We start from the raw sequence: 22700 nt of genomic DNA on the forward strand, positions 1-22700 counted from the left end.
TAGTTTCTATTTTAACATTGTGTTATAACCTAAAAATACATTCAACCACTACTTGAGATAATTAATACAGCATAACTTTCCAACATTACACATATAATATTCATTGTAACTATTGCGTAAAGCCAATCATAAAATATGCATTTTTCACACAGCCAAAAAGGAATGAAGAGTGGGACAGACAAACCATCCTGGGGAGGTCCAGGCATTCAGCTGGGACTGTGGAGAGTTTGGTCCTTGCCAATGGGATGTGTGTCCCCAAGCGCAATCTCCTGGCCTGCAGGAGAGTCTCGCTCACTGCCAAAGCAGAAGCTCAGGCTGTGCTCGGAATGGGCTTGTCTGATGCAAAGATGTCAGAGCAATGTGAGGGCAGAGCCAGCCCAGCTGTGCCCAAGGCGTGGCTGCTCTGGGCTCTGCCAGGGCTCTGCTGGAGCTCAGCACCGGGCCCCAGTCAGCCAAGAAGAAATGGTGTGACCTGCAGCACAGACTTGCTTGAGCATTTCAGCAACACAGCTCAAGTTTGCAGAGTGTACACCTCCAAGGGAAAACATGCCACCACCCAAAAATTAAACTTGTTCAATAGCTTCTGAAATGAAATCAATCTGGGATGACCCCAAATGCCATTTTTCAGCTTGCTCAAGCTGTAGCTCAGGCCTTTGCTGAACAATTCTCTCCCCCACCTGCCTTTACTTCCCAACTGCTCCCTCTTTTCCCCCAGTGAGTTCCCAGCACTGTTGCCTTCCTTGATGCGCCTCACTACGAGGAAGGCCGAGCCCCTGGCTTAGGGACTCATCCTGTCACTGGCTGAGGAGCAGCAATGTCTCAGAGGTCTGGTTGGATTTTAGTGGCATTCAGAGCTGCTCTCCAGCCCTCCGCTCTCCTCACTGCTGAGCTCCCACTCCCTTTTCCTTGTCCTTTCAGCAGGATGAGCTCTGTGAATCCCCTTGGGCCTCCCCACTCTTCCCAGCCCATGCACCCACCTCAGTTAGGCTGAAGCTGCAGCTTCTCTGTCTCCTCTGGCACACCAGTCCAGTCCCCTGTGCGGGGAGCCCCAGCCCCAGAGCGCAGCACCCAACAGTGCCGTCCGGGCTGGAGCAGCTGCCCTGCAGCCCTGGCTTGGCTCTTGGTGGCAAGGGAATGCTCCCTGTTTGCAGCTGTCCCTGCAGGATGGCCCCAGGGCAGAGCCCAGCTCCCACTGCAGCCCTGAAGCTTGGGGCAGACAGTGGTCCCAGAGCTGAGGTTCATGGGGAGCACCCGCAGCTGTGCCTGGCACTCTGTTGCCGTGTGTCACAGTGCAGGCTGCCTTGTACTGGCTGAATGGACCAGCCCCTGCTTTGACTGACAGGGGCCTCGCCCATCACATCTCTCCCAAGGCTGCAGGCATTTCACAGGCCAGAATCTGAAGGGGCGCAGAGATCAGACCAGTGAAATTATCCAGACTGGCTTTTTCAAAGGCCCTTTAGAAGGAAGGGCTTGAGCACAAACGCTCTCTGTTTGCCCCATGAACATCGGGCTGAGTGGTCTCTTTGGCTCCAACCCACTTTCCTTCTCGAGCCAACGTTACCCACTGCTCCCACATCCCCCCGTGCCTTCCCACTGCCTTGTCCTGTCAGGGCTTTCGCAGCCCCTCATCCCTTGGTGGCCCATCCCCTCAGGGTCTCCCTCAGCCCGGCCAACCTGCCCGGCAGCAGCGCCGCAGCCCCACAGGAGCTCCCGAGGAGCCCCATCCAGAGGCACCTCGGAGCCCTCAGCAATGCAGCCAGCAACACACGGGCAGGAGGACACAGATGGCGGTTCCTGCCTGGGACAGGGCTTGTGGCCATCTCCAGGCACCGGTCTCACAGGGATCCCTGGAACTCCGGCCCCTGCCCACCGGCTCTGTTGGCAGCACAAAGGCTTCAGCAGAACCACCAAAGGCCAAGGGGCTTCTGGCCATTTTCCCTGCAAGCCTGCACGTGCCTGGGCAGCTTGCTGAGCCCAGGCACCCTTTGCTCCCTCTTCCCCTATGCCCTGCAGAGCCTGGGCAGCAAAAGAAAGATCCTGGGAGTCTGTCTATTAGAACACATCCTATATTTATATCCTACAGAAAAGCAAAAGAACGAAAGAACAATCTGAAGAAATTAAACACTCCTGCTGGCTCAGGTGGCCCCAGCAGACAGAGCCTCTGGGATCAGCACTCTGCACAGCTCCGGCAGCGCAGCCAGCCGAGCCCCAAGAGACGAGGCCGTGTCCTCCATGCCCTGCGGAGCTGATCATGCAGGCTGTCCAAGAGGGAATATCCAGCTCTCTCTACTGCCTGGAGGATGTACAACGTTTGAATTGCCAGGCTTCCAACGGCGACGCTGATGTCATTTGCCGTGCCTTCAAGGGCTGAAAGAGAGAGCAACAGAGCCATGGTCAGATCCCGGATCTGAGGGGACCCGAGGAGACCTCCCTGCCAGGGCCATCCCAGCCGGCTCCCGCCACAGCCAGCAGGGAATAAGGGACAAATGGGATCAGCCCGAAGCTGCTGGCCACGAATCCCCCAGGTGGCCCTGAAATCTCCGTGTGCTCTGCCCACGCCGCCCCTCGTCCGCACAGGGAGCAGAGCCCTGCGCAGCCGGGGCACGGCTTGCAGCTCCCCCGCCAGCCCCCGCTGACAGCCCGCTGCCCTCACTCACCCTCACAGATGAGCTGGAGCTCTTCCTTCTTCCCCCTCAGCTGCCGCCCGGCCATCCCTGCCAACACAGAGCCTGTCACGGCCCAGCGGCACAGCTCCCTGCCAGCGGCGCTGCCAGCCCTGTGGCCACACGGCCTCCTGGCCCGGCAGGGCTCAGCCGGGCCCTTGCCGCACGCTGCCGCCCAAGGGCACGGCTGCGAGAGGGCGGCAGCAGCGCCCAGGCCAGCCGGGGCTCCACCCCGCCGGGCCCGGATGGCGCTGCCGGGGCAGCAGGCGGGGCTGGGGCCGAGCTGCGGCGGGGCGGGGAGGGAGCCCGGGCTCGCGGCTCACCCAGGAACCTGATGGCCGCCTCTCGCAGGGGCTCCTCTGGGCTCTCCAGGTAGGGCATGGCCTGGCGCAGGTGCTCGGCCGCTCTGCTGCTGTCGTCTGCCAGCTGGAGAGAGCGGCAGGAGGGAAGGCTTGGCGCGGGCTCAGCCCCTGGACCGGGCACTCCCTGCGCCCAGCCCCAGCCTCCCCTGCCCGCACCGCCGTGAGCTCGGGCCCACAGGAGCCTGGAGAAGAGCCCGCGCCGCCTCTGGCTGCAGCAGCGGGCAGGGGCACAGCTGCCAGCCCCGCACACTGAGCACCGCGCTCAGGGGGATTCTCCAGCCTGAGGCTGGCACTTCCAGACCATCCTTACCAGGCACTCGGTGAACTTCCACAGCTTCTTGTTCTTCACCACTTTTTCCAGATCCCTCCTCTTCAGGAACTGGGCCACACAAAGCAGCGTTTCCTGAGAAGCCTGGAGAGCAGCAGAGACGCGGAGATGGCCCCACAGCCCAGGGCGCAGGACCTGTGTCCCTGTGCCAAGGCCTGGAGGAGGCTGCAGCCCAGCAGGCGCCAGGGCAGGAGGCAGCTGAGCCGCCTCCCAGGGGGACAGCAGCAGCCCACGAGTCCTCACCTGTGCCACACGCCCATCCTCATCATGGCAGTGGAAGAAGAGTGGCAGCAGGCTCTGGCGCACGTGTGTCTTCAGGGCCTTTTTGTCCTTTTCCAGTGGAAGAGACAGCAATGTTTGGAAGAGCAGGATGGAGAGCAGCTGCACCTGGCTATTGTCCTGTATGAAAGGAAGAAAAAAAGACCTGAGCATCGGCTGCACGGGGCTCAGCTTGGCTCAGGCCTGGAAATCCACAGGGCACAAAGTGTCCGGGCAGCAGCCAGTGGCTGTGGCTGGAGGCAGCGAGCCTTACGTGGTCAAAGAGTGGCAGGAGCGCCTCAACCAGCCGCAGTGCAATGGAGCTGCCTATCAGCATGTCCTTGTCCCGGGAGATAAAGCTGAGGAGCATGACTGTCATGCTAACTATCTCTCCATCTGCGTCGCACAGGAGCTCCACAAGACTTTCAGTCAGGGCTCCCCATTTTTTCACTCTGTGCGGAACACAAGTTTGTGAAACGCCATCCTGCTGCCGCAGGGCCTAGAGGCCAAAGGGCTGTTGCGGAGCACTTGGGCAGCTGAAGCAGGAGGCAGGAGAGCTGGGAGCAGCTGCCCCAGTGCCTAAAGCCCAGCAAAGCCCAAGCGACTGCATTCCCGAGCGCAGCCTCAGCCGCTGCCCCCTTCTCACCATCGAGGGATTGTCAATGAGCTTGAGAAGGGCCCTGAGCGCCAGGCGACGCCTGTCCCTGCACTTGCTGTGCAGGTGCCTTGACAAGATTTGCAGGACTCTGTTAGCACTGCCTCCACTCAAGTTCAGGCACTCGAGGACCTGAAAGGCACAGGGCAGTGACAGGGGACCCGGCCGGCAGGAGCCCGGAACCGCACAGGGCTGGGCCCAGGCAGCAGCACAGGGCGCGGGCACCCGTCCCAGGCAGCTGCGGCTACGAGAGGGCAGAGAGCTGGGAGGCAGCTGAGCGAGGCAGCGCTGGCCATCAGGCTCACCTCCACAAGGAAGGCCAGGGCGGGCAGCTCCCAGCGTGGCTCCAGTGTGCTGAGCAGCTGGAGCAGGTAGCGAGCGATCCGGGAGCACAAGGGGATGGAGACACGGGATATCTCCCTGGCAGGAGAAAAAGTAACCAAGACTTTGGGCCGGGGGACAAACCTCTCCCAGGACAGACTGACAGAGGTCTGGTCTTTCCCCAGCATCCTGCAAGGGGCCCTGGGCTATTTGGGAGGCAGCTCCTTGTGGGTACCCTCCTCTGCCAGCCTTTTCCAGTCTGCTTGGCTGTGCCTCGGTGACAAGGCCCTCTGGCCCACGACCACTGGGACTGTGTGGGGCACCCTGGGCACAGAGCACAAATGTCAGAGGCAGCGGGGAGAAGGGGGTCTCACCTGGCCAGCAGACCCACGGCATAGTGGTGGGTGTCAGCACACAGCAGCGTGTCCCAGCCACGCTTGCGTTCCATTGCCAGCACCACATCCTCGTGCTCCATTTGGCAGAGCAGGGACTTCAGGGTCCGCACTGCAAACCTGCGTGCAGAGCAAAGCCCAGGTAACACTGGGAGCACTGGCTCCTGCCCAGGGATGTGGCAGGGACAGAGGAGTGGGATGGAGTACCTGTTGGGGCTGGTGGCAAGGCCGTATTGCTGCTGGCATCCCTTCCAGAAGGTATCGACCTCCTCTGGCATATCCAGAGTGCTGAAGAACACTTGGAAGAGCAGATGCACAAGTAGGTGGGGGAAATACACCGTCACCATCTGTGGGACACAGGGCACCTGGAGGATCTTCCACATCACCACAGTTGCCTGCAAAGGACAAAGCCCCCCGAGACAGCGCTCAGTGCCGAGGTGTCCGTGTGGCAGGGCCCGAGCACGGGAGGGAGAGGCCCGGAGAGACGCAGGGGGAGCAGCGGGCCTGGTGCCCCTGAAGCTGCCCCGAGGCCAGGTTTCAGCCCAGCGCCTGAGGCAGGGAGATGCAGTGGGGCAAGGAGGATGGAGAGCTGCTGGGCAGGTGGCCTTGGGACCAGCAAAGGCCAGTTGCAGAAACTCACAGCCAGGACAAAGACACCCGTTTTGTCCCCATCAGAGGTGAACGTGCTGTGCTCTGGCCAACTCCCCAGCACATCGAGGAGCATCAGCTGCACTGGCTCGGCAGTCCTGGGCGAGCACATGATGCTCTTCCACATGGTGAAAGCAGCTCTGCGGGGTTAGAGCTCTGTCTCAGGGGGGTCTGGGACACAGCACCGTGGCCTGGGCAGCAGCGGGGACCTGAGCTGGCTGCCGGCTCTGCCTCTGCCCACTGCCCCTCGCCAGCAGCACCCAGGCAGCCCAGGCCTGTGGGGACAGGCCCCTGAGGGGCAGCGAGGGAGCATGGCAGCAGGCTCGGGGGCTGAGGTGCCAGGGCTGGCAAAGGGAGCAGCCAGAGGGCCCTGGGGACTCTCTGTTGGTCAGACACCTGGCACAGGCTGTACAGGCTGATGGGCTGGGGAGCCCTGAGCCCTCTGGGCAGGTGGCCCCATACCTGTCACAGGATGGGGCCACACACAGGAGTGTCATTACTACATCAGCAGGCTGTTCTTCGGTGAGATCCAGCAGGGCCCTGTTCAGTCTCTGCTCAGCAAACTGATTGTCCATGAGCCACTGGTGGATGTACCTCACCATGGCGGGCACCTGGAGAAGGCACGGGGAGACTTGGAAAGCTGCCAGAGGGAGGAATGTCCCCAGCTTCCCCAGAGAAGTGCTTCCCTTCCCACCACACTGCCATGGCCTCAAAGGCTTCCAGTGACCAGCGGGCGTGGCTTGGGAGGCCAAGCAATTCCTGGGAGGATCAAACCCTCAAACCATAGGCTGCTTATTTGCTTTGGATTGCAAAACCCGCCCTCTACGAGCATATCCAGCAGGGCAGCAGAGGTCTTGGTTTTGAAGGTGTGTGAATATGCTCTGAGCCCTTTGCCCATGGTGCTGGTCTCTTCCTCCTGAATCCTCTTGATGAATTTGCAAACCAGGTGTAGGAGAAGGGCAGGAAGCCAGGGATGTTCCACGGAATGCTCCAAGCGCGGTGCTCGGCTGAGCGGTGACAGCAGGCCCAGCCCAGGTGGGGATGGCTGCAGGTACCTCCACTGTTCTGCGGAAGAGGCCACGGGCGGGGTCCTGCTCTTGTGTGCGGTCCACGGCTGCATCTGGCAAAGAGCGAGCGCAGCCAGAGCTGAGGGGCTGCGGGAGAGGCCGGAGAACACAGCCCAGCCCTGAGCTCCCCAGGCAGGGACAGCCCCGGGATGCCCCAGGGGATGGAGCACGGCCGCTGCGGGGTGTCTGCCCGGCCCCTCTTCTGTCCTGTCCGTGGGCATGTCCCCAGGGGATGGGATGGGATGGGATGGATGGGATGGGATGGATGGGATGGGATGGGATGGGATGGATGGGATGGGATGGGATGGCATGGGATGGGATGGGATGGGATGGGATGGATGGGATGGGAGGGAGCCATGGGATGCCATGGCATGGATGCATGGGCTGGAATGGCATGGCACCTCATGGGATGCCATGGGATGGCATGGGGGAATGCCAGGGCTTGATCTCCTGGGATGGGCCAGCTTGGGGGGGGGCCATGGGATGGGAGGGATGCCATGGGATGGGATGCCTGGTGCCAAGGCTGCTGCAGGACCAACCCTAAGCCCAGGGCTCTGCCAGTCACCCTCCTGTAGAGTCTTGACCGCACCACCTCTTTGATCTTCCAAGCCTCAGGAAGCCTCCAGGGCCTTCAGTCCTCCTCCTGCACTCAGGCAGCTTGGGCCTCACAGGGGACTCTCTGCTCCATGGAGTGACAGGATTCGAGGGCACTGGCAGGAGAGATGGGAGATGCCTCCGGGGCACCAAGTCCCACGGTCTGCCCTCAAGGGCACCTGCAGAAGAGAAGCCTCAGGAAGGCCACAGGTCAGCAAGTCCTGTGGTCTGGCCTCGAGGTCAGCTGCAGGAATAACGCCTGGGAAAAGCTCCGGGTCAGACACGAACGAGTGCGCTGTGCGGGGGCTCCTCACGGCACCGCTCTGTCCCGTCCTGTCCCGTCGCGTGCTCCAAGCACTCTGGCGTGGTCTTGTCACCGCCAGCTCCTATGTCAACCCGTGTCACAAAGGGCCCTTGGACACGCTGTCCTGTTCCATGACACGGTGACCACGCAGCACCGTGTCACAAAGGGCCCCTGCACACACTGCCCCCTGCCCTGGGGCCGCCCCCAACCCACCCAAAGTGGCCCAGGTTGGAAGGAATTCCTCACCCCAAGTGTCTAAGACAGCCCGACAGGGTCTTTAGGAATGGCTGAATTCCCAAATTTTCCCCCAGATCCCCTCAGGAACCTTCATCCCCCCCCCTCTCCTCCTCCTCCCGAGCCTTCCTCCCCTCCCGGCTCCATCCTCTTCCTCCCGGCTCTGCATCCCCATGCCTTCCTCTTCATTTTCCTCCTCCTCTTCCTGAGCCTTCCTCCCTTCCCGCATCCTCCTCCTCCTCACGCTGCTCCTCCTCTTCCTCCCCCCCGGGGTCTCCTTCATCTTCCTCCTCCTCCTCTTCTTCATCCCCTCGCTTTCTTCATCTTCCTCTTCCTCCTCTCCATCCTCCTCCTTCTCCTCCTCCTCCCGGGCCTTCCTCCCGCTCCTTCTCCTCTCCCCGGTCCCTCCTCCCGGGCCTTCCTCCTCCTCCTGTTTCTCCTCCTCCTCCTCCTCCCGCTCTTCCTCCCTTCCCGCTGCCGCATCTTGCTCCTCCTCTTCCTCCTCCTTCTCCTCCCCCCAGATCTCATCCCTCCATCCTCCTCCTCCCGCTCCTTCATCCCCTCCTCCTCCTCCTCTCCATCCTCTCCCCCCCATCCCGAGCCTTCATCCCCTCCATCCTCATCCTCGTCCTCCTCCATCCTGGTCCTTCATCCCCCCCCCCCCTTTCCTCCTCCTCTTCTCGAGCCTATATCCCTTCATCCTCTCCATCCTCTTCCTTCTGCTCCTTCATCCTCCTCCTCCTCCTCTTCCTCTTCCCGGTCCTTCCCCCTCCTCCTCCCGAGCCTTCATCCCTTCATCCTCTCCATCCTCTTCCTCCCCCCGTTCCCCCCCGTCCTCCTCCTCCTCCTCTTCCTCCTCCCGAGCCTTCATCCTCCCTCCCATTCCCATCCTCCTCCTCCTCATCCTCCCCCTCCTCCAGGGCCTTCATCCCCCCCCTTTTCCCTCCTCCTCCTCCTCCCCCTCTTTTCTTTCTCCTCATCCTCCTCCGCCTCTGGGGCCTTCATCCCTTCATCCTCTCCATCCTCCTCTTCCTCCCCCCCCACCTTTTCTTCTGCCTCCTCCTCCTCCTCCCTCCAGGCCTCAGAGCCCCCAGGGCTGCCGAGGCAGCTGTGCTGGGAAGGGCACGGGGCCTTCCACAGAAGCTGGCACGGCCTCCTTGGGACACGTCCCGGCTGGTGGCCATCCTAAACCCGCGGGTGTGACACAGACAAGGAACGTGTGGGCCAGGGCACCAATGCTGCTCGGACCCTGGGGCCCGGGGAGCGCTGACATCAGCAGGTGTGGCAGAGTCCCTGCCCAAGCAGACCTGCCACCCCCGGGCCCTGGCAGCTCTGGTGCCCTTCTCCTGCCCCAGAGACCTGTGCCCGTGGGGGGCTTCTGTGCCAGAGGGAGCCAAAGCCCACGTGCATTGGGGGCTGCGCTCCTGCCTGCAGGGGCTCTTGGCAGGAGCACCTGGAACAACTGCTGGCAACACTTGGTCTCTGTCAGAAGCTCTTACTCCATGCTGAAATTATTTTCTCATTGAAGTTCTTGCCTTCACCACAAAAACACCTTAGTGGCCAAGGCACGGAAGAATCTGGCAAGTAAGAATCCTCAGTTCAGGAAAGCTTGACTTCCCATTGCTCAACTCAAGTAGTTCCAAAAATTTGCAAACTTCCCAAATTAACTGGGATGGCCTGAGGAGGTGAAGATTTGGAAGTAATTAGCACAGACATACCGAAGTATTTAGCAGCAGTTAGCATAAGAAAAACCTGGCAGGCCTAACTTGACCTGAGAGTGACTTGACAAAAAGCTTTAGCCATAGTCTAGCAGAAGAACTAAGGGCAAGTGTGGAGTCAGCCCTGTGCAGGGAAGCCATGAGGAAGACTTTGTGCTGCTTTGGGGAATGGAGACGTGTGGGAGGGGTCCCCGCCCTCCCTTGGGAGGCAACTTCAATATAGCAAAAGTTGTCAATCACATGCTGTTCTCCCTCCCCAGTTGAGGCTGTCTGTCAAAGCTTAACACACTCCCCAGTTCTAGAAAGTTCTTCTCTTCTGTTAATCCCATTGGACCCTGTTAGAATGCCACTCCTCTCCTGTATCCCGATTGGTTCATTACATGTCACCCCATCCCGTCTCCTCCCCTCTACCCTTTACCATTGGTTGGTTTGTGCCCTAGCCACTCCTATCCCTCTGCCCTTATATTCTCGGCCCCGCCCGGGTGCTGGGCTCCCGAAGTCAGCTTTTCTTTCGGGAGGTTGCTGCTCCTGGCAATAAACTTCTCGGATCCTGCTGCTCGGGAGACGTCTCGTCTTTATTTGGTGGAGCTTTCCGGGTTACATCTACCCCTCCCTGCGGACCGGTCAGCCGATGATCACTCCCTGGACTGGCTGGGAACCCAGGGAACCCCCGGAGGACCTAATTCTATACAGAGACGGCTCCTGGCCAGGGCCTGGACATCAGCTTCAAGTACAGCAATCTGACACAATGTATTTCTAACCCCCTGCCTATCGAATCACCTCAGCAGTGTAAAGATGGATGGTATGTTTGATACAATTCCTACATCAACCCCTGAAATTTATAGGTGGTGGAGAAACATTTCGGTGGGTGCAGACCCCTGCCCTCCTGCCAGGTCAGTAAAAGGGCTTTTGGCAGACAGTGCATTTGTCTGCCGATTTCTTTGAATAAGGGAGACCCCTCAGGACTGCTGTATCCTGAGGGAACACCGTTGGCCTTGACCTGTAGGCACCTGCACCAGCTTAAAATCAGCTGCCCCAGCTTGCAGGACCTCTCTTGGCCAGCATCCTGACGTGGATGCAGGACTGCTGCGAGGCACTGCTGGGACCCAGCGGGACGGGACCGGCTGTCTCGTGTCCACGTAGCACCCCCTGACACAGCCAGGGTCATCCCGAAACCAGAGAAACGCTCACGTGTCAGCACAGGGGAGCAAGGAGCACTGGGCTCCTCTCAGGGTATCTCAGCTGGGCTGGCTCCACAACACAGCCCCATTTTAAGGCCTGCTGATGCCCAGCTGCCAGAAATGCCTACCTTGCTCTCTCCAAGATGCACAGGGAGAGCCAATGAGCAGGACGCCTTGGGAGGCAAACCTTCCCTGCCTTTTCTGAGGCCAGGGACACACCAAGATCAAACAAGACTCTCCACGCTGCGTGGTCCACACAGCCCAGCTCTGTGCTGGCCCTGGGCCACAGCAGCATCCACCAAGCAAGAGGCAAATGCATATTGCCAAGAGTTGAAACCCAGCAGACAGGGAAGATGTGAAAAGTGTGTGCATAAAGGCCTTTTAATTCACAGCTCTCAAAGAGAGCTTTGGGGCTCGTGGCTGGACAGAGATGCTCCTGCTCACACCTCTGTCCAAAGGGGGGAACACACCCTGCTGCAGGTGCTTGGGTTGGTCTGCATAGGTCCAGGCGGATGCCAAACCTGCTCTTCACAGCCTTCTCCCTTGCCCTGCCCCTCTGCCAAGTGCAACGAGCCTCAAAGACTGAAAGGACCACAGAGAGACAAAGGGGGACACTTGCACCTGCCTCCCTGGGAAGCACTTCCCTTGAGAAGCAAGCCCCTTTCCTCCAAAGGCATTTCCCCAAATGTGTAGCTTTCCTGGGGAACACCAACACACTTAAGAAAAGCTGGCAAGGCTGAGTGACTTCAGGTCCTTTCAGGACAGGCACTCCAGCTGTAGCTCCTATTCCCCCAAGTGTGTTTCCAGGTGGAGGTTCAGAGGTGCAGCCCCAGGCCCTCTACAAACACAAGCTGCCCGCTGCCTCTTCACCTGCCTCAACTCCTGCCTGGGGTCACGGCAGCAAAACCAGGCTGTTCCAGCCAGAGCCCAGAGCCCTGTTCCCACAAGACGCTCTTGCCAGCACTTCCTGCACATGAACATCATCTAGGATATCATGCCCTGGTTCCACGAGAAATTCCTCTACACATTCCCCTTTTTCTTTCTGGACAACCCAGGCTCTATTTACAATAGACTCTAAAGTTTTCTTCATGCACAAAAAAATACTGCCAAAGATAATAAGCACAGCAAAAGTGACAAGAAGGATTCTAATTCCTTCCATCAAGAAGGTTTTCAGCCATCCAGTAATTCCACATTCCTTGAGCCATATTTCAGAAGGCTTTTTCACATTCTCTTGAAGTAGGGAAAGTCTCTTGTGAATGGAAGCAGAGTGATCAGAAAGATTCATGCAACACATTCCTTCAAAATCCTCACAGCGATGTCCTTGAGCCAGTAACAAGAAATCAGTTGCGGCACGATTCTGTAATCCAGCGTGTCGTCTACTGCCAACGTCAGTGGTGAGCTCACTTAATATTTTGGAGGTGATATTACTTTGTTTCCCTGTCCAACAAGCCAGTCGTCTCATTAGTTCAAAAGCTCAGGCGGAAGCAACTCCTGGTGCAAAAATTGATGCTAAAATGACAGATGGTCGTCCCCACAATTGAACATCATCTCTACAGTCAGGTCCTAATTCTAATTGGTGTACGCTACGCTTAACACGTTGAGACTTGTGACTTATGTTGAGTACCTGTTGGATGCTGAGGGCAAATGATGTTAATTTGCCAAAGTAACACGGTCCTCCTGCTGCTTTAGCAGGTATGGCAGGCCAGGCACGATCCCCACAAATGAGGAATACTCCTGGAGGTTACATCTGTGCCGTGGCCCTAAACCATGGAACAGGCCAAATCCAATTGTCACAAACAGCAGGAATGTTGTTGTACCAAGGGGATCCAGGGGCAATGCAAGTACTATTACTTCTTGGTTTGAATGCCTGAAGGTTTTCCGAGCTAATGTCCTTTCTCTGAAATCCAAAAACTAGACAGTAATTTCCTGGAGCAGACCCTAACATGTCAAGCTCCTGAGGTTCTTTTTATACCTGTAACATTCAGTCCTTTTTGCAATTAAGAATGCTCGGGACCCTAGGGGATTTGGTCGAAATGTTGAGTTGTTTGCAGCAATTAATTGGAACGCCTTTTGTTTCATTTCATTGTTGTGGATATTCTCAGTTCAGTCAGAGAGAAAAAGAGAGATTTCTACCAGGCTGGGCCTGGGAGAGAGTTGGAAAAGAATGTAAAGAATTCACTATGTCTCTTGTTCATATTGTTTATAGATATATTCTGCCACCGTGCATCATTCAGAGCGCACCAATGGTGTGAGATGATTTTACTTTAAGTCCAATGAAATTTGTCTGCACAATGTTCTCTCTAAAGAGAGTGGTGCATTTGAAATAAATCAGTTTTCCTTCTCTCCTTCTGAACTGGAGTTCTTTGTTCCTGTCCTGCCACAACAACAACAACAGGCGGTAGTACAAAACTCTTCTGCTGCTTGTTCAGGCTTGGGATATACTTTACTTTTTGTCCAAGGCCTGAATTCTGTGAGATTGTTCAAAGGAACTCCGATGAAGCAAGTACAAAAGGGATCAGAGGGGGTAGCTAGTGATAAATAGAATGATTTTTGCCCTGTCTGATTGGCCCAGGTAACCCACATATTTGTTCATGGTTGGATGTTAATCCATGCTGTCTTCTCCAAGGACAGTTTTGTCAGTCCTAACAGCCCTATAATCAAATGAAACAAGAATTTTGTAATTTTTGTTCCTAACTGGCAAAATGAACACCACAGGCCAAGAACTTGCGTTCTTTTTGTGGCTAAGACAACAGTGTAAGCCTTGGTTACAACATGCCAAAAGAAAGCTTTGTATAGGCCTTCAATATTTTCTGGTATCCATGTTTCTGGAAAAGGCTGATCTGGCTCAAGCTGCAGAAATGCTCTACCAGGTTCTTCAAAGGTAATACTAACAATGACATCTCAGCAGTCTAAGCACAAAGCATGATCATTTTGCAAGTGGTTCCACTGTATAACAAAATTCTTTCTATAACTACTGCAATGTAACACTATGTCAGCCTGCTTTCCACAATTTTCACAAGCAGAATTTTTATAGCATTTTCTTAACACAGCATTACAAGCTAGCAGACCAAATGATTATCCTGCTATGACTTTTGACACGACGTCTTCTCTGGAAGGTGGGATTGGTCCGAGTTCTTTGTGGAGTCTCTTGAAGATTGGGAAGAAGTAGAGTTGATATCGATATTCCCTTCATTCTGCTGGGGTTGACATGCAGGGCAGACAAATCTGCTAGGGACCCACAAAGGTTCTTTACCTGTGGAAATACAGAAATATCCTTGACCGATAAAGAACACTGGACTGGGTCCCTCCCAGTTGCCCGTAGTCATGTTTTTAGAATGAACTTGCATCCCAGGAATGGTTTGATTTTGACTGTTTTCAATAGCCTGATGATGTATAACAACAGGAGGCCCCTCTCTTCCTTCTGTTAGAGACAAGTAATTCCATGTAAAAAATACTTTATTTAACCGTTTACTTGCATCAATCTCAGTTGTCTTTTGTTTCCTCAAGTATTCTTTTATTGTGCGATTTGCTCTCTCGACTATGGCCTGTCCTGTAGGGGAGTGTGGAATTCCCCTGACATGTTTCACTGCCCATGTTATCATAAATCTAGCAACCCATAAACTACTGCAAGCAGGGCCATTATCTGTTTTGATTTCTGCAGGCACTCCCATAACTGCAAAACAGGCTGTTAAATGTCTTTCAACATGAACTGCCTTTTCTCCAGTCTGGGCAGTGGCCCAAATGAAGTGAGAGTATGCATCAATTGTTACATGGACACATCTAGACTTTCTAAATTCAGGAATGTGTGTTACATCCATTCCCCAAATTTGGAATGCTTTTAAACCTTTTGGGTTTAAACCCTATACCAGGACCATGATGACTAGCAGGGGGACATGTCCATGTCCTCATGACTGAGGACAGGAACGAACAATTCCTTTTGCATCTGCCAAAGGGATTCTGTTCTGTCGATGCAATGATTTTGCATTTTGATGAAACATTTTGTGAAAAATGCCAGACACTTGTTTTTAGAATTTTTAAAAGTTTAATAATAATAAAATGGTTATAAAAATAGCAATGCAATTAGAGCAATAAAAATTTAGGGTTGGGACAATGACAAGACAATTAAAAGCAAAGACTTACAGACATCCGGATGTTCTTGGGCACTAAGCTGCCAAAAACATGCCTTGCGAACAAAGGAATAACCCTTAAAAGCAACAGCCTGTTGCATATTCATCTATCTCATATATGATGCATACATTCCTTGCAAATTAAGAACTTTTCTGGTTTTTGTCAACTTCTTCCCCTTAATCCTGGTGCTTCCATAAAGATGGAGATAAGGTAGAAGAATGTTTGTCTTTTCCGATAAGGAGGCCATAACTCTTTGTGTCCTGTCACTGTTATCTCTCTGCGAAGAGTTTCTTGAATATCTTATCCCTTTCTTGAGCTAGTAAAAAATCTTACATTGCAGAGTTTCTATGTTAACATTATGTTATAACCTAAAACTATATTTAACACACCACTCAAGAGAATTAATACAGCATAACTTTCTAATATTACACATATCATATTCATTTTAGTATTTGTGAAAAGCCAGTCATAAAAGATGCATTTTTCACAATTTCATGGCTGTTTCGGGCTTCTTCCAATTTGTTTCTTGGAGGTGTTATTGCAAAACAACTGACTGCTTCATCTGCTTGTGCATTGCCTTTGCCTAATCTAATGTTCCACTGATGGCTTCTGATATGCATCATGCAGAATTCTTGCTCTCTTTGCTGAAGTGTGGTATGGAACTGTACAAACAGTTCACCAGGCTGCTGCTTTTTTCTTTCTCGTAGCAAAGCATCTTCAATGCGCTGCACTACGCCGACTACACACAATGACTCTGATGCTATGTTTACAGGCGTATCTTTCCAGTTTCCAAAGCCCAGCACACGGCTTTCAGTTCTAAGGTTTGGAGGCTGTCTCTCTGTTGCCCAAGGATGATGTGCTTCTGCCAGTGATTTTCTGATTGCCGCACACATGCAGCCTTCTTCATTTTTCGCCCTGCATCTGTAAACACCGTTGGCCCTTTGACTGGCCTTTCAGAACCGAGTGGCCTTTTGACACGTATCGTTCAAGCATCTTCCAAAGAGGCCCTTTTGGTCAATTATTATGTACAGTTCCTGCAGAGCCTATCAAGGCTTCCTGCACTTCAATCGAATGCCACAGGAGCCATTCCAAATCATCTCCATGGACCGGGATGCTGATGTCTGCAGCCTCAGCTCCATCTAGTTCAATGATTCTGTCCCTCCCTTTCCTTACCAAAGCTGATAATGCTTCTGACCAACACGAAATACGATGCCATAGTTGCATTGGCAAAAAGTCCCACTCAAGAATGATTGCTGTGTCCTCCCCCTTTTTCTTTTGCCATTGTAGGATAATGGCAAGGGGAGAAGTGGTGGCGTTGCAGATCAGAAGAGATAATGGCTGATCTGGCAATCGGCGATTACTCCATCCTGTTTGAATCTTACGAGCTACTGCATGCAGGGCAGCCTGTTGTTCTGGTGAACAGGTGCGGGACTATGTGCCTGGGTGCCATGCAGCCAAGACTGGAAGGGGAGGAGGTCATCATTGGTGATGCCAACTAGATTACGAACCCATTGTAAGTCTCCCAAAAGCCTTTGAGCATCATGCAGGGTACCGATCTGTGCAGTGATGGTTACCTTTTGTGGCCTGATCTGAGCGTCTGAGATGAGCTAACCCAGGTATTTCCATGGTACAGAACGCTGGACCTTTTCAGGGGTGACAGTCAGTCCACAGGAGTGCAAATGGTTGATGATCCACTCAAATTCACTATCTGTTAAAGCAGATTTGGCAGCAAACAAAATATCATCCATGTGGTGATAAATGAGCATGTGAGACCATCGCTTTCGCACAGGCTGAAGTGCCCAATCCACAATGATTTGACACATACTTGGACTCTTTCTGGACCCCTGGGGTAAAACTACCAATTGATAGTGTTTGGCAGGGGCTGCACGCTTGACAGATGGCAGAGTAAATGCAAACCTCTGTGTATCATCAGGGTGTGAAGGAATTGTGAAAAAACAGTCCTTTAAGTCTATTAGTATTTGCCAATTTTGTGGGATCATTGTAGGAGCAGGAAGGCCACTTTGCAGTGCACCCATACCTAACATTTGATCATTAACTTTTCGTAAATCATGCAAAAGTCGCCACTTGCCAGATTTTTTCAGGATGACAAATATAGGAGTGTTCCACGGGCTTGTGGAAGGTTGAATGTGACCTGCTTTTAGCTGTTCCTGCACTAACTCTTCTGCAATGCGCAGCCTTTCTTAGGTCATCGGCCACTGGTCTACCCACACTGGCTTTTCAGTTAACCATGTAATTTTTAGAATGGGCAGCTGCCGCCCAGTGGCCGTGGCACAAAATGCTGCTCTGTTGTCAGGACCAGTCCTATTTGTGACAAAACATCCCGTCCAATCAATCCTGGTAAAGTGTGTGGAAGTTGCATTACATAAGGTTTAATTACAATTGTTTGACCGTCTTCAAACTGCAAAGTAATTAAGTCTTTACTTTGTTTTGGTGCTTTTGCTCCTCCCACCCCCACTGCTTGGGCGACTGGAGATTGTAATTCCCATGTCCGAGGCCACATATGTTGATTAATGATGGTGAGATCTGCTCCAGAGTCTGGTAATGGTTCTAAACTAATTCGTTGACTGCCCTTTTTCAGTTGAATTTTCGGATATGGTCTTTGATTAAGGTCCAATGTGAAAAACACACCATATCCAGAGGATTCAAAACCTTTATTTCCTCTTACTTTAGCTACTTGGCCTTGTTTTTTGAGTTTTTCATAATACTCTCAATGTGTAAGAAAGTTGTCATAAGGAAGTATTTGTGCAATCTTGCTGCCTTTAGGAATTGTTACAGGTGGTTGTAAAGCACAGGCCATGGTTTGTACTTGCCCTATGAAATCTGCATCTATTACTTCGGGTAATGCAATTACTCCTTGTTTGCTTGTTGACGACCTGCCAAGTAAAAGCCCTCCGGCTGGAGACTCAGCCCTGAGCACAGGGCCTTTTACTTCAGCTGGAATCAATGTTACCTCTTTGTTGCTCAGGGTTACCTCTACTGTGGTTGCCACGTCCACTCCGAGACTCCCTCGGGTGGCTGGGACGCGCTGGTATAGGAAACCGTATTTTTCATCTGTGTCGAAGGGGTGTGTTGGGTTGAAGGGGTCTGTACTTGTGTCTTTGTGCGGAGACAGGTCGCGCTGCTCTGCATGTTTCTTGACGGTTTGTGAGCACAGGCAGCGGTGGCACGAGTGTCAGAGTTACACACATGACACCAAACAGTTTTGGAACAGGTTCGCCGCATATGCCCAAATTCACCGCATGGGAAGCAGGTAGCAGTTTTAATCTTTCTGTTATTTTGACCTTTTATTTTAGCTTGCTTGCCTCTGTTTCCAGACAGAGCAGCTGCAATTACATGACCTTGCTCCTGTAATGTTTCTTTCATCGCTGCCGTGAAGGCGGCTGTCTGATTATTCTGTTCTGCCCGAGTGGCTCTCATAAGCATTTTGTCAACTGGGCTCCCTTGGGGTAATGTTGCCAGGATTGCTCTCGTTCTGGCATTTGCTCCTTCAAAAGCGAGAGTGCGGAACATATGTTCCTGGAGTTCAGGAGGCAAATCTGCATTATCTTTTATTGCTGCTGACAGACGGTCTAGGAATAGTCCACAGGGCTCTGTTCTTCCTTGGCGGACAGTGGTCTAAGGTGCAGGATTTTTCTTATCAGGTACAGACAAAAGAGCTCAGTGGGCTAAAGTCTGGGCAATTTGGTGCATTTGAATAGGATATGGTAGCTGAACCTGTGTGTTAGAATAGGGTCCTTGCCCAGTTAGCATGTCTGCCTGTATACCACACAGAGGGTCTCCTACTATTAAATGTTTATTTGCTTCTTCAACTGCTAATCTTTTCCATTCTCTTTCAAACAACAAATACTGAGACAGAGTGAGGAGAAGGGAAGCAACTCTTGCACAGTCAGCAGGGGCAAGGACATCTGCTGTAGAAATAAACGGAATAATTTGTCGGGTAGCTTCTGATCGAATACCATGGGTAGGAACTGCTTGTTTTGCTGGTTGCAATATTTTCCAATCATGAGGTTCCCAATTTGCTTAATTATTACTGACTATTGCAGGGCAAGCAAGAGAACTGGCAGCCTGCCATTCACCTTCTATGATAGCATCTCGAATCACACCCGACCATCGCTGTTGAATTGGATCTTTTTCCGGCCTTGGTGCCTGCGGGGGTATTGCAAGGCATCCGGGCATGGGTGGAGCAGTCGGCTCCTCAGGGGGTGTCACAGGGACTGGGACGGAAAGGGGTGTCGGAATAGTCTTTAGCACTGACACAGGGTCTGTTCGTTTTTCCAATTGTTCCTGCCGTATGGATAATTCTGCTAATTTCTTTAACACTTCTTGAATTGAGTCATTAGAATCCGATTTTTTAGCTTTGTACTTAGATTCAGAGCGCTTTGACCTTCTAACTCTATCTTTTTCCTCTCCCTCGGACTCAGCCAACAGCATAGATTCGTCTGATGCTATGTCAGTCAAAGGAGGGCACAGGGAAGGGCAGCATTCTTTTCTTTTCCTTTCTGCCCGCAAGCTGAAGCTGCCTTTTTTGGCCTTGCATCACCCACCGCCTCAGGAATTTCTTCTATTTCTGCTGCTTCAGGCACTGCTTCCATATCTCTGGCTTCTCTTGAAGAGGGGATCAGTTACTTTTTCTAATTTTTGACCAGCTGCAGCAGACTCTGATGGGGCAACCTCCTCTTTTTGTGATGGATTATTTAACAACTCTTGCAAATGAGAGCAAACAGGGGCAGAGATTCCTTTCATGGGGACCTTTCCAACTCCAAAAATGTTTGCGTGATGTGACGGCTTGGAAGGAACTTGTTGCTTTGCTCCACTCACATCACCTCCCAAATCCTCAATGGCTGCGGCAGCTACCTTTTTCTCAGCTTTCATAGTCTCTGATATACTGGTGATAGATTTCCAAGTAACTCCTAACTCCCTTGCTTCTTTTCCATATTTTCCACCTTCTATCATGATATCCCAGAGGAAGTTTCCTACCTCTTGCCATTCAGATTCACTAAAGAGCAGGGCAGGTTCAGAAAGCTTTCCTTTTTTTTTACATGCCCATTTTATTAGGGCTATTACTTCTTCTTCTTTGGTGTCCTCACCTCTCTTTGAGAGGATAGTTGTCAGTAATTTAACTGCCGTGTCTAATTCCATCCTGGTCTTACCTTGGCCAGGGCTTGATTGGCCGCTCAAGCTCCGGACTCTGCTCTTGCGTTTGCCTACCAGGCCTCTCCTGCCTCCAGCTCTCCGGCTCCCAAATCAGGTGCTTTCCTGATGCTTGGGAGCCTTCCGCATTTAAGTGATCTGCATTTAAGCAAAGGAGTCCCTGTTCATGGTGCCAGTATGAAGAGGGTCCCACGGAGAGCCGGCCGGAATAATGACACTCAAATCACTATGGCTACATGTCCTCCTCCTTTTTGGTCTAATTTATCCATATTTTCTTCCTTATTGCCTTACATCATAAAATAGCTAATTAACATTCATTGGTTAAGGTCATATGATTACATCTACAAGTCACTTATTGATTGGCTGTTATACTACAAGCGTCTGATCAGGTTATAGTACGTGACAGTTTTCAGCATCCAGCATAGACTATTGTATTCATACAAAGCTTACTGTCTTTCCAAGGATGTCCTAAATTCTTCTCAAGTAACTAAAGTATCTCCGTAATCTGCAGGCCAGGGTTGTCCAGTTCCTGCAAAGAAATGCCATCAAGGATATCATGCCCTTGTTCCATGAGAAATTCCTCTACATTTCTCGAATGTCACACAGCTGGTCTCGAATGTCACAGCCTGTTCTGTGATGTCATAGCCTGCTCTGTGATGTCAGACCTCTGCCCTGTGATGTCACAGCTGACTCTGTGATGTCACAGAGACAGCCAATGATACCATAGTTGTGTGATGACCTCACATAACCCACTCTGTGATGTCATATCCCACTCTGTGACCTCATGTTCCCAGATGATAAATTGTCTCCACCTGCTGAGCACACACAATGCTCGTTCTGCAAAACCCTGGGCCTATGGAAAGCACACAATGCCCATTGTGTGAGAAGGGGAACTGAAATTCACCAGCCTCAGTGTCCTGCCAGCTCAGCCAGGCTGACGGGAACATTGGTGTCCACGACCACCAGGGACCACCAGAGAGACCCCCCAGGACAGAAGAAGGCATGCAAAAAATGGGAGGGGAAATGTGTGTCATAATCTCCCCCAGATTGTGGTGACTCCGGGTGGTGGTAAAGTCTCTCCTCCCACCCGTGCCTTCAAAGAAAGACTCAGTAGTCTTCAGTCGTCTGGTCTCAAGGCAGTTTATTGCATGTTATCTCAAGGCACTCAGACTTCCTGCCATTCTCCCTGACTCCTTCTCCCTCTGCGTCTCTCTCCGTCTCCCTTCATCTTCGTCTCTCTGTCTCCCTTCGTCTTCGTCTCTCCGGCCCAAGGGGCTGGTGCCATCTTTTATATTACACATTACGTATTAAATGTTTATTAAATGTTCCCCAATGCCTATTACCTATATTGAACAGTGGCTTTCTACTCTAAACCAATCTGTAAGTGCCAACATCACCAAGAACATGGGGAATAGGAAGGAGAAAGAAGGAGGACAGGGCACGCCCAAATCCCTCCATCTTAGAACTTCTGTCCCCCATGTACAAAACTCAGACCTCTCTGTACAAGGCCTAAAATCCCCCTGTACAGCACTCAAAAATCCTACCTTTTGCTTTGTGATTACTTCTATTATAATATCTAAACTTTTGTGATTTCTTGTTCTCCCTGCAAAGTTGGTAAATTGTTCCATGGGTCAAACTCAAAACCACAGGGGTTTCTGGCTGCCTGCTAGGGTCTCAGAGGCTTCTGCCCTGGACCCGGAACATCCAAGAGTGTCTGAGGGACACCTTGGGTTCCGACATCTCCCCCTCCTGTTTGCACTAAGAAGACCTGCCTTGCCACTTTGTCCATGACCCGCCGAATGCATAGAAAAATGCACGGCAGAACAAGCAGAAGAACTAGAAATCCTGTAAGGATATAAAATGCTATCTTCAAAAGCTCCCTCCACAATGGTGAGAGACTAAAAAGGTTGATGAAGTCATCCCACCAGGATCCTGCAACCTTTTGCAATTTGCTGATGCTGTTTTGCATTTGTTTTATATTTTCATGGATAGATTTCGAGTGAGCAGACAAGTTCATGCAGCACATCCCCTCAAATTCTTCACACCCATGTCCATGTGATAGCAGCAAATAATCAATTGCCGCCCTGTTCTGAAGCGTTGCTTGTCTCGCGCTGTCGATATCTGTTAACATGTCGCTCAGTGCAGAAGAAATGGCAGGAGTGTGTTTGCTCAGCTAACACGCCATGTGGTCCAATTGTGTCAAGGCCACCCCCAATGCTGCTTGGGGTGAGAAAATTGCTACTGCAATTCTCTGAGCCTTGTTTCAGGTATAAACCTCATCATCACAATTTGGGCTATATTGTTCAATGGATCTTATTTCCCTGCGTGACTGTTTCCTCAAAGTTTTCAAATTGGGTGTTATCAATGAGAGTTCTCCAATGCTGCATGGACCGCCCCTGATTTTTGCGGGGATAACAGGCCAAATTCTATCCCCACAAATCAAGAAAATTCCTTTTGGTAAAACGGCTGGATTCTGGAGGGATAGTTTGCTCATCATCTTGGTGTAATTGCACCAGGATGATGCATTTCTGTAAAAGAGCTGGTTTGGAGTGACATCTATCGTGTGGTTATCTGTCTCTGTCACTCCCGATGGGTTGAATATGATGCAAAATTTCATTCTTGTTGACCCAAAGATGTCCAATTCCTGGGGTTCGAAATGAGCCACAGGAAGGAAC

At 52.3% G+C, this 22700-nt stretch overlaps 2 protein-coding genes across 2 annotated transcripts; both read right to left on the reverse strand.

Moving 5' to 3' along the window:
* Positions 1–2117: 2117 nt before the first annotated feature.
* On the reverse strand, positions 2118–4039 carry LOC128783255 (uncharacterized). The gene is made up of 6 exons (XM_053933905.1): positions 3886–4039; positions 3597–3752; positions 3336–3437; positions 2987–3089; positions 2658–2714; positions 2118–2367 (listed from the first exon to the last, which is right to left on the reverse strand). Exons 1-6 carry the CDS (start codon positions 3988–3990, stop codon positions 2168–2170), a joined length of 723 nt encoding a protein of 240 aa, XP_053789880.1. The 5' UTR covers positions 3991–4039; the 3' UTR covers positions 2118–2167.
* A 30-nt stretch (positions 4040–4069) lies between these two features.
* Positions 4070–7291, reverse strand: LOC128783253 (maestro heat-like repeat-containing protein family member 9). Its single transcript, XM_053933899.1, has 8 exons — positions 7260–7291; positions 6683–6747; positions 6090–6238; positions 5620–5767; positions 5187–5374; positions 4962–5099; positions 4572–4686; positions 4070–4398 (listed from the first exon to the last, which is right to left on the reverse strand). Exons 3-8 carry the CDS (start codon positions 6227–6229, stop codon positions 4111–4113), a joined length of 1017 nt encoding a protein of 338 aa, XP_053789874.1. The 5' UTR covers positions 6230–6238; positions 6683–6747; positions 7260–7291; the 3' UTR covers positions 4070–4110.
* Positions 7292–22700: the final 15409 nt, after the last annotated feature.

The sequence above is a fragment of the Vidua chalybeata genome, unplaced genomic scaffold (assembly GCF_026979565.1).
Source record: "Vidua chalybeata isolate OUT-0048 unplaced genomic scaffold, bVidCha1 merged haplotype W_reject_6, whole genome shotgun sequence".
Classification (NCBI taxonomy): Eukaryota; Metazoa; Chordata; class Aves; order Passeriformes; family Viduidae; genus Vidua; species Vidua chalybeata.

Excerpts from the sequence above, each read along its gene's own strand:
- LOC128783255 (XM_053933905.1), bottom strand. The coding sequence starts at position 3,990 with ATGACAGTCATGCTCCTCAGCTTTATCTCCCGGGACAAGGACATGCTG. Across the intron at positions 3,090-3,335 it reads GGAAGTTCACCGAGTGCCTG|CTGGCAGACGACAGCAGCAG; the intron begins GTAAGGATGGTC and ends CGCTCTCTCCAG. Across the intron at positions 2,715-2,986 it reads GGCGGCCATCAGGTTCCTGG|GGATGGCCGGGCGGCAGCTG; the intron begins GTGAGCCGCGAG and ends CTGTGTTGGCAG.
- LOC128783253 (XM_053933899.1), bottom strand. The coding sequence starts at position 6,229 with ATGGTGAGGTACATCCACCAGTGGCTCATGGACAATCAGTTTGCTGAG. Across the intron at positions 5,100-5,186 it reads CTTGCCACCAGCCCCAACAG|GTTTGCAGTGCGGACCCTGA; the intron begins GTACTCCATCCC and ends CTCTGCACGCAG. Across the intron at positions 4,399-4,571 it reads CCCTGGCCTTCCTTGTGGAG|GTCCTCGAGTGCCTGAACTT; the intron begins GTGAGCCTGATG and ends TGTGCCTTTCAG.